The following is a 17,098-nucleotide window of genomic DNA, read 5'->3' on the forward strand; positions in this document are numbered from 1 at the left end:
TCTGAGAGACTGAGCACTGTGTAAATCTCAGTGACAGATACAGGACCATATCTTCAAGCATGATTTCCATTTATACTCATGTATTAGGATTTGTGGGAGTCAGCTATGGGCACAGTTCTGGAGGCAGCTATATACAGCCTTAAGCAGTATTACCAAAAACTTCACAGGTAAATACCATACAAACTGGGACAATTCTTCCCTTACGTTAAAAACACTGGTCATATTTTCTAGAATGACCAACATCAAATAGACCAGAAGAAAAACTGAAATAATACAGCTCTCTTCATTTTTAGTGTTTGCATTCCATATGCAGTGACAGAATGTAAATTATTCTCTTATTTCTTCATAAACACTTTTACAAGCAAGGAATATAAACTCACTATGTGCTTGATTCTTACAGGAAGTGGCCTGTGACTTAATTTCAATCTTCACAAACAGCTGAATGAAATGTGCAACCTTCTCTAGTAAAATGAATATATACCAAATAGAAACAAACACCTAAGTAAGTAAGAAATACGCTATGGGATAAATATACCTTTGAAAAATAGAAATTCATACAATCTAAGTAGTTTGACTAGGGTTATGGCAGAAGATATCTTGTTAGTTGAATGTGCTTAATTAAACAGTAACTGAAGACAAAACTAGTTGAAAACAAAACAAGACAGACTAAAATAGAACACCTCCCCCATTCCATTTTTCTCCTCTCAAACACAGAACGGTGCATGTTTACCTTTTTAATTTTTTTAATATCTGGATCCTCATCTTCCTGGTTGCCTTGATAAGGTCGCATTCTTTCTTTTGTTTTATTTAGAGCTATAATCTGACAAAAACAACCACTCATTAAATGCTTTTTCAATGTAATGAAATTCTTTGTTATGGAACTAGCAGAAAAATCATTTCTTTATCTTCTAAGGCTCTTCTTAAAGTTTGTTTAAGCTGCACAGAATGACAAGCATGTATTTGGCCACAGGGACATAAATACAGTTCTCAGGAAACAAATAAGGCTCTTGATCCAGATGGAAAAAGAACCAGAAGAGAGATGGATCTCCTCTCAAAATGAAGTGCACATTTAACATCTCCTCAGAAAAAACTGCAACAAAACTTCTAATACTCAGTGAAATAGAATAGTTTGGACCAAATTCATTGTCCAAAGACAGGTAGAGAGTAATATAATCAGCGGTATTCATATTGCAAAGCAATGTGTCATCTTAAACTCTCTGACAAAGTAGTAATCTAATCAGTATACCAGTCCATAATACTTGTAAGAAAAAAATCCAGCCAAGGATTCATAGAAGGAATATTATATATTGATTCACAAAAATTACAGAAATATTGAAAATCATTATAATGCACACAGGAAAATATTACGATTTATTGATTATTTGATGACTTTGCCACATACTTCAGATTTAAGTCTTTCAATTTCTGTGTCTTGATCCTCAAGCTGATGTCGAAGCTGATTGGCTGCAATCTTTTCAGTCTCTACAATTTGGACAAGATGAATGTACTTCTGCATCAGTACTTCTCTTTCAATCAGAATATCTGAATAACTAGAAAGGAAAACAATGAATTCAGTAAAAATAGCAAAATGTTATCTTTCATATCCCTTTCTGGGATATTCAAAGGAATTACAAAAATGATGAGAAATAAGCAAAAAAATTCTTGTTTGGCCTAATATATAATGAAAAGCTTGATCACAAATCATCCAGAGCTACAAAATGTTCAATAATCTTTTCAGATATAGAAGCGTACCAAATCAGCCTTGAGCAAGACAACTGCACTCGTCTTTTTAAAAGCTGCTAATTCTTAGGTTTAGCTCAAGAACTTTCTTTAGTCAAATTCTTTAATTATTTTAAGGGCTGCTTTTTCCTTCTGTTACTTGGGCACATGTGTGTACAGCATTTAGCTCCTCAGCTGAAATGCTTCTACCTCTCTCTATTTTTACGGAAGAACTCCCATCATAATCTTGAGCACCATTATTTTGCTTTGTTAATACCTACTTCACTGTTTTATTTATAAGTTTATTTAATCTACTTAGTAACAGGAACTGTGGCATCAGACCTTTCTTCTAACTCTTAGCTGCAAAATCATCAACTTCAAGTAAAGAAGGAATCAGATCTTCTCACACAACATCTCAAGCAGACTGTTTCTCACGTGATTCAATCCCTCTGACAATTTCAATGCGCAGAAAAAGCACAGTCCTATGAAGTGTCTGCTTGCTGGAAATGATTCAGTAAAATCTACAGACACATACAGACTACTTACCTAGGTCGCAAGAAGACTGTTCCCCTGAGAGTGAGGTAATTAACCACTCATCCTAACTGACTAGTGTGGTACTGACGCCATCCAGAGCAATCCTGACAGATTTGAGGGATGGGCTCTGCGTGAAGCTCATGAAATTCCACAAGGCCAAGAGCAAGGTTCTGCACATAGGTCAAAGCAATCTCAAACACAAGTTCCAGCTGGGCAATAAGCAGACTGGGAGCAGCACTGAGGAGAAGGACCTAGTACTGGTGGATGAAAAACTGAGCATGAGCTGGCTAAGTGCGCTTGCAGTCCAGAAAACCAAGTGAACCAAGCGTATCCTAGCCTGCATCAAAAGGGAAAAAGAGGCGATCCTCCCCCTCACTTTCACAAGACACAATCTAGCATTCAGCTTTGGGGCCCCCAAAACATGAAGGACCTGAACCTGTTGGAGCAGGTTCAGAGGAGCACCAGAAGCATGACCAGAGGGCTGGAGCACCTCTCTTCTGAAGAAAGGCTTACAAAGTTGAGGTTGCTCAGCCTGGAAAAGAGAATGCTCTGGGGAGACCTCATTGCAGCATACCAGTATCTAAAGGGGCCTACAAGAAAGCTGAGGAGGGACTCTGGATGTGTTCAAGGTTGGGCTGAATGAGTGCAATGTGAGCTGTCCTTGCCAGTGGCAGGGGGTTGGAACTAGATGACCTGTAAGGTCTTTTCCTACTCAACACATTCTACAGATCTATGATTTGTAAAACAAAGATCAGATTGCAAAAACATGGTGGAACTAAGGTCCAAATCTGTGGCAAAGGATGTTTTATTATTTTATGATCTATAATCAATCACTGAAAATGCTGACTATCACATCTTTCCTACTGTCATGTTAGTACAGGATTTGACAGAAGGAATTTTTGGATTGCACGTGTTTTCCTTTTAAACTTCTTTCTACTTGCTATATCATTTATTTTTAAATGAAGATCTATATCATTTATTTTTAAATGAAGATTTGCTATTAAATGCTACTTTAAAAATGTAACAATGTGTATCCTCTCCAGTTAATCTTTTTTTCCCCTATATACTTACGGTTAATTCAATCAGTATAACTGCAATTTCATACTGGAGGGGTAAGCTATTTAGTACAGCTATTTAATTCATTGCTTAAGCTGGAAAGGAAACTTAGATTTAAAATAGTTAGCTATCATAAAGCAAAAGTTTTTCCTCCTAGAATGGATTATGAGAAAGATAAAAAGTGAATTCAATTCTATTGCATTTATTTTTACATTTTAACTACTGCAATAGTAAAAAGCAAACGGCCAGAAAAAGGCACTGAACGTCTCTTTGAAAAAATAAAATATAATCCCTGAAAAAATGTATAATGGAGGAGTACATACGTCTTTTGTGGAATGAATGGTAATAAAGTATGAGATTTAGTGCTTTACAGATGTTTGTTAATTATCTTTTTGGTTTACAAGAATTCAGCTTTTTTAGAAAACACAGTTCTCAATCTCCTTGCACTTTAAGAGGCATGATAAGAAAGGTCTGAGTTAGAAACACAGATAGCACCTGCACATTTACAATGATTAAGAGGTGTTACAACAATAAAAGCATATGTAACTGAAAAGAAAACGTAGTTCCTACTGCTTGCAGCACCAAGTAATTCACATTTAATACAAAGAGCAGCCTTTTCTACCCAGAACTAGACCCAGACAGGTGACAAGCCCTTTTTTGGATCTCTCCTTTTCAAAATTTTCTTTTTTTCTTTCTTTCACTACAAAATGTTTCCAATACAGAACTTGACAGATTTGGATTTGCTTTTATTTAAGGCCAGGGAAAACATCAAGATGTAGAATCTTGAAGAGTGAACAATTCCTGCAGTCTTAACTGACATAAGATTCAAGAGTACTAGTACATACAATATTTTTTGTCTAGTTTTTTGCTTTTTTTATTTTCTTCCTTTAGGGGAAGAAATTTCATCTACATTTTTCAAGTTCTTAAAATGCATTAAGCTATACTTCTGCAGTCTAGCTTTATAAGGCCATGAGAACTTTACAACAAAAGATTGAATATATATATATATATTTTAGATGCATATAGACTATTTTGCCTTGCTAGTGGTTTTGATTTCATAAAATGTCAGTCTCAGGATAGAAACCAAACACTTCCTTCACTCCCATAATTGGTAGTACAAAGAGTCGTTAAAACAGCCTATGCAACTACAGTAACTTCAAATGAGCTAGCCATTTTCCTTCTCAAATCACCACTTGCTCTGGGAAATGAAAATTACAGGATTTTGGAATAAACTTCACTTAATTCCAGCAACACTTTTCTCTGCATTTCTCATCCATCTCTACATTTAAGAGTTAGATAAAACACTTAAATTGCTATTCTGTGGATCAAGCAAAATCTCTGAAGCCTTCAAAGACAGCATGGTTTCAATAATGAATCAGCAGGCTTTTAATTAATCACATATGTACACAAAATCCATTAATAAAGAAAATGATACTGAAGTCTTCAACTGTCAAAAGAAGATGAAAAATTCATAAAACAACACATAAACAGTTTGGATCTAGTTCTCTTGTTTAGGTACTGCTTAAAAGAAAAAAAAAACTGTTGTAAACCACAGTTTTCTGCAGAGTGGTATTTATTGAGAGAAGTATTTCTGTAACATTTTAACAGTAAGTAGCAAGACTTGGAAAACAGAGCTACTTAGGAGGCATCTCATGATTAGGAACTTCCCTCTTCTGCAGGCAGATAAAGGCTTCAGTATGCTAACTGTACAAAAACCACACAAGCAGCCAAAAGCACTATGCAGTGAACCTTGCCAGAAATACTTACAGCCCCATCAAATCACCCTGAAGATCTGAAATGCAAAATGCAACCTCATCAACTCTTTGTGAAAAGCAGGCAAGATGGCTTTGGAGGTGTGGCATGCAAAAGAAATTGCATGCCCATATGAACTACCTTCAAGCAGCCTTGGACTCCTCATCAAAGGAGAAACAGCTTCAAGACAGGCTTTTAAGTTTACTTATGTCATACCAGCATCCACATTATGGCTGGTAAATGTTACAATAGAACCTATTTAATCCATCCCTATGACTTCAATCAGTGTGGCTTGTGAGATCAGCTGTACGTGAGTACTGCTAACCTTTAACAAACTTCTGATGATGTAAGATTTCAAAGACAACCAATGGCCTTGAGAGTTTATAGGGCCGTGGCTTATGGAAGATACAAAACTAAAACGGGCTTTCAGATTCACATGGAGAACTGTTTAGAAAGGCTATAAAAGTAGTAGTGTCTGTTGGTTTCTAGTCATGCAAGTGGAAAATGGCACTTGGACTATGAATGACTACAGTAGTCAGGATGGAGAGGGTGGCATAGCAGGACTGATTTCATTTTATGATTTCATTCATTCATTTCATTCACTCATTCATTCATTCATTTCATTTTGATTTCATTCTATGACAAGGTGACCCTCATAGTGGATGAAGGTAAGGCTGTCGATGTGGTCTACCTGGACACCATTAATGCCTTTGACTGTCCCCCACAACATCCTCGTGGAGAAGCTGGCTGCCCACAGTTTGGATGAATGTATGCTCCGCTGGGTGAAACACTGCTGGATGGCCGGGCTCAAAGAGTTGTGGTCAATGGAGTTAAATCCAGTTGGCAGCTGGTCACGAGTGGTGTCCCCCAGGGCTCAGTACTGGGGCTGCTTCTATTTAACATCTTTATTAATGATCTTGACAAGGGGATTGAGTGCACCCTCAGTAAGTTTGCGAATGACACCAAGCTGGGAGGGAGTACTGATCTGCCTGAGGGAAGAAGGGCGCTACAGAGGAACCTGCATAGACTGGATTGATGGGCCAAGGTAAACTGTATGAGTTTCAATAGGGACAAGTGTCAGGTCCCGCATTTTGGTCATAACAACCCCAGGCAACCCTACAGGCTTGGGGAGGAGTGGCTGGAAAGCTGCCTGATGGAAGGGACCTTGGTGTACTGATGGACAGTTGGCTGAATACGAGCCACCAGTGTTCCCAGGTGGCCAAGAAGGCCAATGTCATCCTGGCTTCTATCAGGAATGGTGTGGTGAGCAGGACAAGGGAAGTAATCCTGCCACTGTACTCAGCATTGGTGAGGCCTCACCTCGAGTACTGTTTTGGGCAGCTCAGTACAGAAAGGACACTGAGGTCCTGGAGCAGGTCCAGGGAAGGGCAACAAGGCTTGCGAAGGGCTTGGAGAATATGCCCTACAAGGAGCGACTGAAGAAACTGGGGCTGTTTAGTCTGGGGAAAAGGAGGCTGAGGGGAGACCTTCTTGCTCTCTTCCAATATCTGAAAGGTGCTTACAGGGAGAGCAGGTAGGTCTCTTCTCACTGGTGACAGGTGACAGGATGAGGGGAAATGGCCTTAAATTGTGCCACAAGTTTAGGTTGGATATCAGGAAAAACTTCTTTACTGAAAGGGTTGTTAAGCACTGGAATAGGCTCCCCAGGGGGGTGGTTGAGTCACCATCCCTGAATGTGTTTAAAAACCATTTGGATGTGGTGCTCAGGGAGCTGATTTAGAGATGGGTTGTTAGAGTTAGGGTAGTATGGTTAGGTTGTGGTTGGACTCGATCTTTAAGGTCTTTTGGAACCTGAGCAATTCTATGATTCTTTGATTCCATGACTGCGTGACATATCCAGAAACATGGTTAGTCTGTATCCCAAATGGCTCATTATTTTTAGTACAACACCCTTCAAACTGAGATATGAAAATAAAAACTGGAACATAAACTCTTAAAAAGGTAGACCCAACAGCCACTGAAAGCTCTGTGCACCCAAGCGGTGGAGCTGGGGAATGGCCTTCCTTTGAACAGTGGGTGTGCTGGAGGGCAATGCTACCCTCTTATGGGATAATGAGACAATCCCCAAAACACACTTCACTATCAATACATTATCCATCAAATTCCAAAACAGAGGGCCCACTACAACTCATAGTAAAAAGGAAGCTGTTTCAATTGTCCTAGCACTCCTTTATCCAGGAAAAATCTGACTAAAGGAATTAATCTGTAACAAACTCAAATAGAGAGGCACATTACTCCATTATGCAAAAACAGGTCAGAATTCAACAGCAGCTATGAAGAAAAGACCAAATACAAAGGGAACAGACAGTCCTTATTGTGTGAGCTGAGGATTCACTGAGATCCTGGTAACTTGCAGCTAATATCTCTTGGAGAGGGGAGGGACTAGTGAAAATGCAAATATTAGGAAACAACTACCACACCAATCACCTGGACAGCCATGATAACAATAAAGACTGCCTCCAGAGTTTTGTGTCTATCTAATGTGCTGCGTGCTGATGTGGAAATGACAGAAAAGGGAAACACAATAGGAACCTATCTGCGAAGATGTAGAAGACCCCTTAATGGGCTAGAGAAGTAGTTTGCAGCAGCACTAAGATGTCTGCTCCAGGAACAAAGCCCTCCTGGGGGAGAAGACAGACTTCTACATGCAAGGAGCATAGGTGATGCCATCCCCTCTGGTTCTATGTCTAAGAGTAGGAATGTTATGGTGTGTGATAACAGACTAATTTTACAAACGCAAATAACCTAAGCAGATAAATGAGACCCTCAGCCTGGATACTCCCACAGCTATTGCAGGAGACTAATCAGCCCATAAAAGGTCATTCTCCACAGGAATGGCCAAAAGCACAGACAGGGGACACCAGTGACCCAGTCAAGAAAAAAACTGCCAGCTTCTGCCATCAGCAGGAGTCACCAGCCTCATCATCAGTAATGTTGTCTGGCTGTGCCCTACCCCTGATCAGCACAGTATGCTCTATCTTCTCAGTAAACTCAGTTTCTAGCTCTTTGCTGCAGTGAGAGGACTCTCTACACGTGCTCATGGAGCTTTAAGTGTCAGCAGCTGGGACAACAGGCAATAGGACCCTGTGTGTCTGCAGTTTCAGAAGAGCAGGAGTGTGTGTATATGGCATGGGTGTGCATGTTCAGGGTGTGATCACTAGTGAGTGCCGAGCCTGACTAGCCAGTGGGTCAGATTAACCTCTTGGAAGCCAGGTACTGAGGAGTCTGCAAGACTGGAACCATCAGAATCAGTGAGATGGCCTCTGGAGGTCACAGAAGACCCAGTTCAGTTACTAGGAAGACCATAAGGTTGGGTGATTGACTGATAAATGTATCTGCATGTATGACTTCTGGAAATGAGCTTACCCATAAACTAGTTATCAGCTAGGCTGAGTGCATAAGGCCAGATACAGGAGACCCTCACCTCTGAGTGAGGGGGACTGAAGGCCAGCAGCTGGAGAGGGACTGAGGGGCTTTGGGACACACGTCCGGTTGCCAGCAACGGAGGACCAAGGATCCAAGGCCAGTTCCCGGGCAGACTGCATGTCTAGGCTATTTATTGAAGGGTTCCATACTGTATATACATATGTTTTTTCTGTAAGTATGCCTTCAACCTAATCAGTCAGGAGGGAGAACAGGATAAGGCTATTGGTGATGTCTGTCCCTGCAAGAGCACTGAATGTTTGTCTGTGCTGATCAGTGTGGCCAGCTAGGTTTGCATCTGTGTTCATGTGTGTTGAGAACATACGCTCGGGCTCACTTCTGATTCATTTTGGGTCTAGGAACAGAGGCAGCCTTGCCTCAGATCTGGTATTGCCTGTCCTTTTGTTCTGTGGATTTAGCCAGACATTATTTGAATGGCAGATATGAGATTGTTTTGCTTATGTTCTGAGCATTACTGAAATCCTTTCAGACTCATTCCCAGCCAACTGGAAACTACAAAATCCTGGTTGTTACTGCCTTTCCAGCATTAAGGCATTAGCAGCAAAGGAACTTGCTCTGAGCTTCCAGGCAGCTTTGAGCTAGCACACTGAGCTTACAACGGACTGCAAAATCCTATGTAAAATACATCCTGCATTAGCAGGCAAAGCGTGCCAACAAGACAGAAAAGTGAGCCTTTTCTTTGAGGACTGTGGATTGGAGGGCATGTCATATGGTTTATGTTTTTTAAACAGCAACCTAGCTGGAAGAAGCACTCCACTCTTCTCCCTCACATAGCTTTTCCAACAAAGTGCTTCCCATTCCTTTGTGTGGTGAACACAGGTGTATTGCGTGGATATGTAGTAAACAGACTCAGAGAACTGAGATAGATTAAAACTATGCTAGCAAAAAATATGCAAAACATCATTGTTTTTAGTGCAAATCAGTTTCCCAATTAAGTTCATGCTTGTGACAGCATGAGGAAAGGACTGGCAAAGGTGTGGGGAAAGAACAGCTGACTTATGAAAATGACAGCTCCTTCCAGCAGCAGTGTAGGCTTGTACAGGTCTAAAGCACACGTGAAACTGCAGCCTGGGGTACTTAATTTAAGACTTTCAAACAAGCCAGAGTAGAAATTTGATGAGTACTTCATACATACAGAAGAAAAAGAAAAGAAAAGAAACCTAACATGATTTCAGCTAAGTGGAAAAAAACAAACAAAAAAAAACACATTAAAATCAAAGAAGAAATAGTAAAGAAGGTAAAAATAACATCAGCCTCAGTCTATTGATAGAGAAATATATTTTCAAAAGGGGCCAAGTTCTGGAACAAAAACCCCAAGATGGAAATCCCAGAAGCAGTCACAGACAGAGGAGCCAGCGCTTGCCAAGAATAAATCCTCCAGTCCAGAAATGTAACTCCAAAAAAGTAAACCTTTCTCTGCCACTCTGAATATTACTGAGAAGTCAAATCACTGAGAATTGAAACAAAATGAAAAGAGATGAAAAATAGGTATGAACATGGAGCTCACAGTGAATTGAGTCCCAGTAGAATATACTGAATTGCATATGCCATTGTAAGATCATAAACCATCCATTCTCAGATGAGGAGGAGGTACTGTGGAGGGGAGCATAAACACTGCAGCATTCAGCTACAGCACACAACAGTATGTCAGCTCTCAAAGACTGTACAGTACTCCCCAAATGATAAGCAGTAGCATCCCACCACAGCAAAATCTTCCAAGAAACAAGGGACATGTTTATCCCTTCACAACAGGAAATGTTTTAGTTAATAATTTGCATCCAGACAAAATACCTAATTCTCAAAGAGGGCTGTAGTGTGTACTGGGATGGAAAGGCTTATTTTTTCAACTGCATGCTTGTAACTCGCAAATTAGATAAAACATGGAAGAGACTCTGATGACTGCCAATATGCATTTTGCAAAAAGCCAGGGAAAGCAGTCCAAAATATCACATTTTGTATGCATCAATGAAAAAACAAAACAAAACAAACAGACAAACAAACAAAAAAACCTGTTTTGTCTCACCTAACAAAGGGATTATCATAGCTACTGATGACAAAGGGACCCTCCAGAAAGTAAATGAATATTTCTAACATATTCACACAGAACAAGATATTCCAGGCCTTAAACTTAAAGGGAAGGGGAGATGTTCTTAATATCTCCTCAATTTTTTTTTACCCAAGATATCTAAGATACTGAAAAAAAGAATCTTCAAAAGACTACACAAACTGTAATTTAGCAATTCAAAACAAAACTGTGAGAGAAGGGTCAGAAATGTCTTATGCTAGTCTCAGACAAACAGTAACACTCAAGCAGTTGCTATGGCTTGTCCCCACATGTTAAAAATACAGACAAATTCAAACAAAAAAGTCTACATTGGCAACGCAGGGAAAAAATAATCCCTGACACAACACTGTTTTATTTAAGATGGCAAGAAAAATCTTAGGTAATAGCCTAAAACTATTACCGTTTACTTTTCTCTATCTTTGGTAAAAGACCCAATGCTTAAATAACTAGGTGTGTATCCACAAGTGTTTTTTGCTAGGCACAACATAAAGGAAATAAAAATAATTTGCACTCAAGCAGGATAGCATTAGAATAATGATGCAACAACAGTGCTGTCTACTGTTGTGTGTTGAGCAGTTAAATTTCGACATAAATTTTGTCACTTATTGGTATTCTGTCAAAATAAGAATACTAGAACATGAAAAGCAATGTTCACGTCCTTGGAAAGCCTTGCCAAGAAATATCGAACCTATGCAGAAAAGCACATTCAAAAATCCCTCAGATGACAGAGGACCCTGAGAATAACCCTCATAGGCCATGTCCATAGTTTCAAGTTATTATAGCTGTCACTTCAGACAATAGGTGCAAGTAACAATTCAAGATTAGTTTGTTCTAAAAAAGTTTGTCTATGTTTTCATTTGTGTGTTACTTAAGGTTGGTTTAATATTTTTCTAACTACTGCCCTGGAAATTCGTGTGGGATGTGTTTATGGACTAAAGAATACGAATATAATAATAAGAAATTTTAACTCAGTGTTGTGAAGCTCTTCTTGCATATGTGCCTCTTACACCAGGCAACAAGCTAGAAGAAAATTCTCAGAATAGGGAACACACTGTAGGATCCTGCTTATCCTGAATGCCCGTACCAGAAAGCAAAAAATTCAGTCTCCTTTCTTCATTTCTTTTTTTATCATAAATCACAGCAGAAATTGACCTAAAATCAATAAGAAGTTGAACAGTTCTCCTTAATAACACAGCTGGTATGGGAAGAAACTTCAAAACCTGATAGCTTCTCAGTTTCTGAAATGTGTTGTTCAGTAGCAGGGCTAACGTGCAAAATTTGGCTCATCTAGTACCACAACCCAGCAGGTGCTCCAAGAAAGAGTGAAAGCCGTTCAGTTAGACAGCAATGCTAAGAAAATGATAAAGATCCAAACAGTAGCTGTCTGGAAGACACAAGGGCTAGAGCTTCAGGGACTAATTTCAGAAGGTCTGAATTAAACACTGCTATCTGGTGTTTGTTTTTAGATATAAAGCACAATCACATTTGTTTACGTGGCTTAGGTTGTAAGCAACTCAGAAACTGTCTCCTTCCTCAAAGTGTTACCATGGAAGAATAGATTAGCTGAAGTTAGTCTTTAAGAGGAGAGGCTGGAGAAAGTGCATTTTTGCAGACATTTGCCTCTGCAACCCATTTCTCAAACCTTCAGTTGGCTGATTTTCAATTATACTGTAAACCTTGAATACTATCCAATCAGACCTTTTTTCAGGAAAATTATTGCATGGCTGGAAGTATTAACATGCCCTCTTTCAAAAGACACTCTTCAGAGCTTCAATTTAAAGAAGAATTTTTTACATTACACCTTAGCATAACGACGGTTTGATCTCCTTTTTCTTACATTTACTCCTGAATAAGAGCTTTTGAAGAAACATTAATTTCTTCATTTGGCAGATCACTTATTTCTTCATGCGTATAACTCACTTCGCTTTTAACAGAAACTGATCCTAGAAGCTGTTTCTAATAAAAGGGTAACCTGTAGCAAATTTCATTTAGAATACAATCACTTTGCAAATGATAAAACACAACTTTGTAAGCATGAACTGAAGAAAGCATTTATTTTTAAAACATATCTGTAAATTGCAAGTAATAGACATTTAACACATTGTAAAATGTATTTCTATTTTAGAAGGTGAATTTAGATTTTCAAATTGTTATCAGTAAATAATTATATCAGTAAATAATTATCAGAGGTGAGGATTAATGATCAAGTTTCATACCTAGCCTGGTGAATAGCTTCCACCCATTCGTCTCCATCACCTTCGTCCTCACAACGGAGCTCCAGTGGCTTCTGCCCTTCATGGCCGAACAAAACAGTAAAGTAATACTGCAAATTAAAATGAGAAAAAAAAATATTTAGAAACTCTTAAATAAAAGAGGTTTATAAGGAATCTGTCTTTTTAAAAGAGGTACGTAAGGAATCTGTCATTTTAAACTCAGCCCAAACCATTGCCAGCCTGTGATGATATGTTTTATGCTATTAGTCATGGAACACGGATTGAAGTTGAAACTGTAACATATTCCCCTGTGAATCACGGTAATAGCTTTCATGACACTTACGGTAAGTTATCATTCTTAAGATCTCACATGCAAGACAACAGAATGTAACTCCTTTAGAAGCTTCTACAGTCGAATACAATACTGTAACTGTAGTACAGTATCTGTAGCTCTTTTTTCCTCGCAATTCTTTCATCTAACATTTTTCTTATATGCTATCATAGGATACCAAATCTGGTGATGCCACCGCTTCATCACAAGAATGTGCACTTGGTGTAGATAATTTCTTCATTACTCCATAAGAACAAAAGTGTCCCTTCATATTTTTCATACTCCAAAAACATTTCTTCCTTTTTTTTTTTTCAAGAAGCCTCAGCCATAATTATCATTACAGCATATTTTGTGTTCATAAGAAAATATTCCTCAGAAAAGAAGTGTCATATTTTTTGATGGCCTTTTCATATGAGGGATTTTGCCCACGGTATGTTCTGCAGAATGCACAATTTCAGAGAAATTTTTCCTTCTTTCGGAATGTAGTAATACCAATAATAATATCAACAGCTAGCAGAACCTGAGAACATCATCACCTATTTAAAAACTCATTTCACAAAGTTACTTGCAGTCTGGTAGCAAAAAGTATTCCTGCAATTCAGATGAAAATAAGTGAGAAAATATTCTAACTAAACACACACCTTTAACTTCAGTAGGTGCCTTGCCTGCAGCCATTAGGCAGTCCAGATTTACCTGTATTGGATCTGACCACACACAGAGCCATCCAGCTGTTAGGCTGTGTGATTCAGGAGGTCTCGGAGAAAAGCATCTCCGTATCAGATCATACAGTTGTCTAAATTATCTAAAATTTCTCAGTTCCTCTTCTACCGTCATCCCCAACAATAGGAAACTGACTGTAACCACATGGTAGCAATTATCTTCTGGGTTCTAACAGCAAATTCCAAACTCACACCAGTTAGCAACTGAGGTATGTATTTTACTTTCTCCCACCACTCCATTAGCCATTATTTACAGCAGCAAGTACCTGAAGTGATGTCAACAAACATTCTGCTTTCCTTGTCAAACCCACGGCTCAGCTGAAAATACCTCTCTGAGCCAAACACAATGCTGGAGATCCAGCAAATATAAGCCACTTCAGAATTAACAGCCATTTCCAGGGCAGGAGGAACACAAGCACAAAAAGAAACAGAGGGATGAAATTTTACCTACAGAGAAGTGGCTGCAGATATTTATATTCAACATTTATAATGAATTTTGTCCATATAAAAAGAGAGAGGGTTTTACCCATTCATTGAGCCCTTCTGAAACATCTGGCAACCTGCTGTGCAGGCACAGCGCATGCATGGCATGTACAGAGCCCAGAATGAACTGTATTCACTACTGGCACTAGGGCTCTGTGCACACCTGTGCTTGCATCTAGGTTTGTGCCTGGGGGCCTCACATTTACAAAACCCAGCTGTTTCTGTGCTTCTGAGTACAATTCTGTGCTTAACTTCATTTTAGGTAATGTGAGTACATAAAATGACAGAAATCTATTTCCCCGTGAATTGCATTATTTACTAAGAATTGTCAAATGTATACAAAAAGCTTTTCATACAGAAGATCACAAGTACTGCAGGATCAGCAGCAGGCAATCAAAAAAAGCAAGGCAAGGCAAAATAGGCAGAAACACTCACATTTAATAGGCTACATAAAGTCTGGGCCCGTATCAGTTTGGTTTCTGAAAAAAACTATTCTCATTTACAGTCAAGAATCAATAAATCATTCAAAGGACAACCTCGCTAAACTGTGAGTTTCCCAATGATGTATATCCTTTAAATCTGAATGCCTTGAAAATAATAAAATGATGACATCCATAATATATTCTATATCAATAACTTTCATGATAATGCAGTGTACTTGAATACAACCTACAAGATGGAAAAAAGTGCAGCACGATTACATACAAATGTGCTTTGTTTATAGACTGGAATAGTCTATCTTTTTAAGTATATTTAAAGATAAATCACACCAATCAGTGCTGTATTTTATGTAACAAGTTATTTGTGATTCACAAAAGCTGCTCACTGACATATGAAATGAGAACAGATACAAGTATAGACAAGCACGGGATTTAATCTCAGTGTGTTCAAGTTCAAGGAAGAAGCAGCACTGCAGTCCTCCCTATCCCTTCTTTAGAAGTCATCTAATTCAGACCTCATTTGAACAAGATTTGCAGTGATCTCATGTCACAGAATTTAGACTTACAGGTCTGCAGTTATTAAGGTGACAGGCACAATCTAAATGCTTTTCATCAGAAGAGGAAAATGCACAAATTCAAACTTAAGAGGGCTACTGCCAAAGGACTGGACTCAATGAAAACAAAAAATAAATTATAAAAGGCTTTTGTTTCCATAATCTGCTTTTAAAAAATCACCTACCTGCTCCATCACATGTGGGTGTGTGGAGTACTGCACTCCAGCATGAGCGTCAATTATCACTTGACTTAGCTTGAAGTAACTCTACAGTAAGTAGAGTGCAAAGTATCATAACATACCCCCAAAGAGAATCTTTACATCATACTTGAATTCTAACTCCTCTCTAGCATTCCTGAAGCAGCAAATATCTTACTGCGAGAAAATGATGGTATCCTTGATGCTTCACTGTATTTTCAGCACTTTTCTGTATACATCCAGTAGTTTCCTGATGTGCTGACAGTTAATACACACTACAGGACTCATTAACACCAACTACCAGTTTCATCATTTATCACATCTGTTGGACTAGCAAGTAGGCATTCATGTTTCAAAATAAAACCATGGTCTGGTTGGTCTTTTTTTACTGTTTATTCTAAAAATCTTCAGTCTCATAAAATGAACATTCTGTATTTTGATATAAAGCATACACATCCATTTCATTTTAAGGTGTCTTTTCAGTATTTGCGTATGCCCAAGTGAAATATAAGCCTTCATCTTAATACAAGCATATTTGGACAGGGAAGTTCTCCAAAAGACAGCCTGAATAAATAAGGGAAAGTTATTAGTAGTTGCATAAATTTGAAGGCACTGTCTTGACTGACCATGAAGGAAAGAAAAACAGGAGCAAGATGCATTACTGTGCATTACTGTGCATCACCGCTCCAGTTTGTACCTACCACTAATCAAAGTTCCTTACTGTGGTGAGAATGGAAGATTATGCAGTGAGATGATCAGTACCTCTGCTTCAGAGAAGTAACCAGAACAAGAATAAGATGAAAAGTACTTCACCAAACCATTTAGTGTCACTCATTATTATGCTGGACTCTCCACTGACAGTGTAGTATGTAAAATCCCAGATAATAGCTCTATTCAAAATAAGACAGCAAAAGATTTAATGTTCCCCTTCCTAAGGAGGAAAACAAGCTTTATTCTAGGGGGGAAAATCAAAGAACAACAAAAAACATGCCCTGTATAAGCACCACTTCTGTGGCATACTAGGGTCAATTCTCCATCAATACAAACACCCTTAAGACTAGATTTCTCAGCAACAGTATGCTGTTTTCCTTGTGACTGACATGAGCATTTGCTGTTTATGAAGTGAGAGTCACACAAACACAGACACAGCACTCCCAATAAACAGGGACAGTCCCACAGCTCACTCCTCTCTCTGTCTCACATGGATTCTCCAAAGGACATCTCCGCTTTGTGACCTGGTAGCACATCACCACGCTTATATCATCTGTTTAGTCCTTTCCATCCCCTCCTGCTGCAGCAATCTGAAAAGTCTTTTCTGTTAGTAAATTACTGCTAATGCTCACACAGGAAGCAACAATTCCAAGTTACTGAAAGATGAGAGGACAAAGAAGAACGAGCACTTCCCATAGATGTGCCGCTACACGTCACAGACTGAAAAGCTACTCCCACAGATGATAACACTGCTTGACATCTACTACGAGCTCCTGTGTCCAGCTCATGGAAGAATTTGGTTAGCTTTCAGTGCCTGGATAGAAAAATTCGTACTGGGTAAAGGATGCATGTGCTTTTG

At 38.9% G+C, this 17,098-nt stretch overlaps 1 protein-coding gene across 6 annotated transcripts in view; it reads right to left on the bottom strand.

Annotated features, from left to right (window-relative positions):
- Positions 1–17,098, bottom strand: part of RASGRF2 (Ras protein specific guanine nucleotide releasing factor 2) — a 127,177-nt gene that overhangs the window by 78,223 nt on the left and 31,856 nt on the right. For all 6 annotated transcript variants that reach the window (XR_005843209.2, XM_003643077.6, XM_004949460.5 and 3 more), the window contains exons 2-4: positions 12,808–12,914; positions 1,403–1,550; positions 731–820 (exon numbers count right to left, since the gene is read on the bottom strand). Coding sequence is in view for 5 of the 6 variants with exons in the window: in XM_003643077.6 (XP_003643125.1) it covers positions 731–820; positions 1,403–1,550; positions 12,808–12,914 (345 nt within the window). In the remaining variant the exon portion in view is untranslated. The remainder of the gene's footprint in view (positions 1–730; positions 821–1,402; positions 1,551–12,807; positions 12,915–17,098) is intronic.

This window comes from Gallus gallus, chromosome Z (assembly GCF_016699485.2).
Source record: "Gallus gallus isolate bGalGal1 chromosome Z, bGalGal1.mat.broiler.GRCg7b, whole genome shotgun sequence".
Classification (NCBI taxonomy): Eukaryota; Metazoa; Chordata; class Aves; order Galliformes; family Phasianidae; genus Gallus; species Gallus gallus.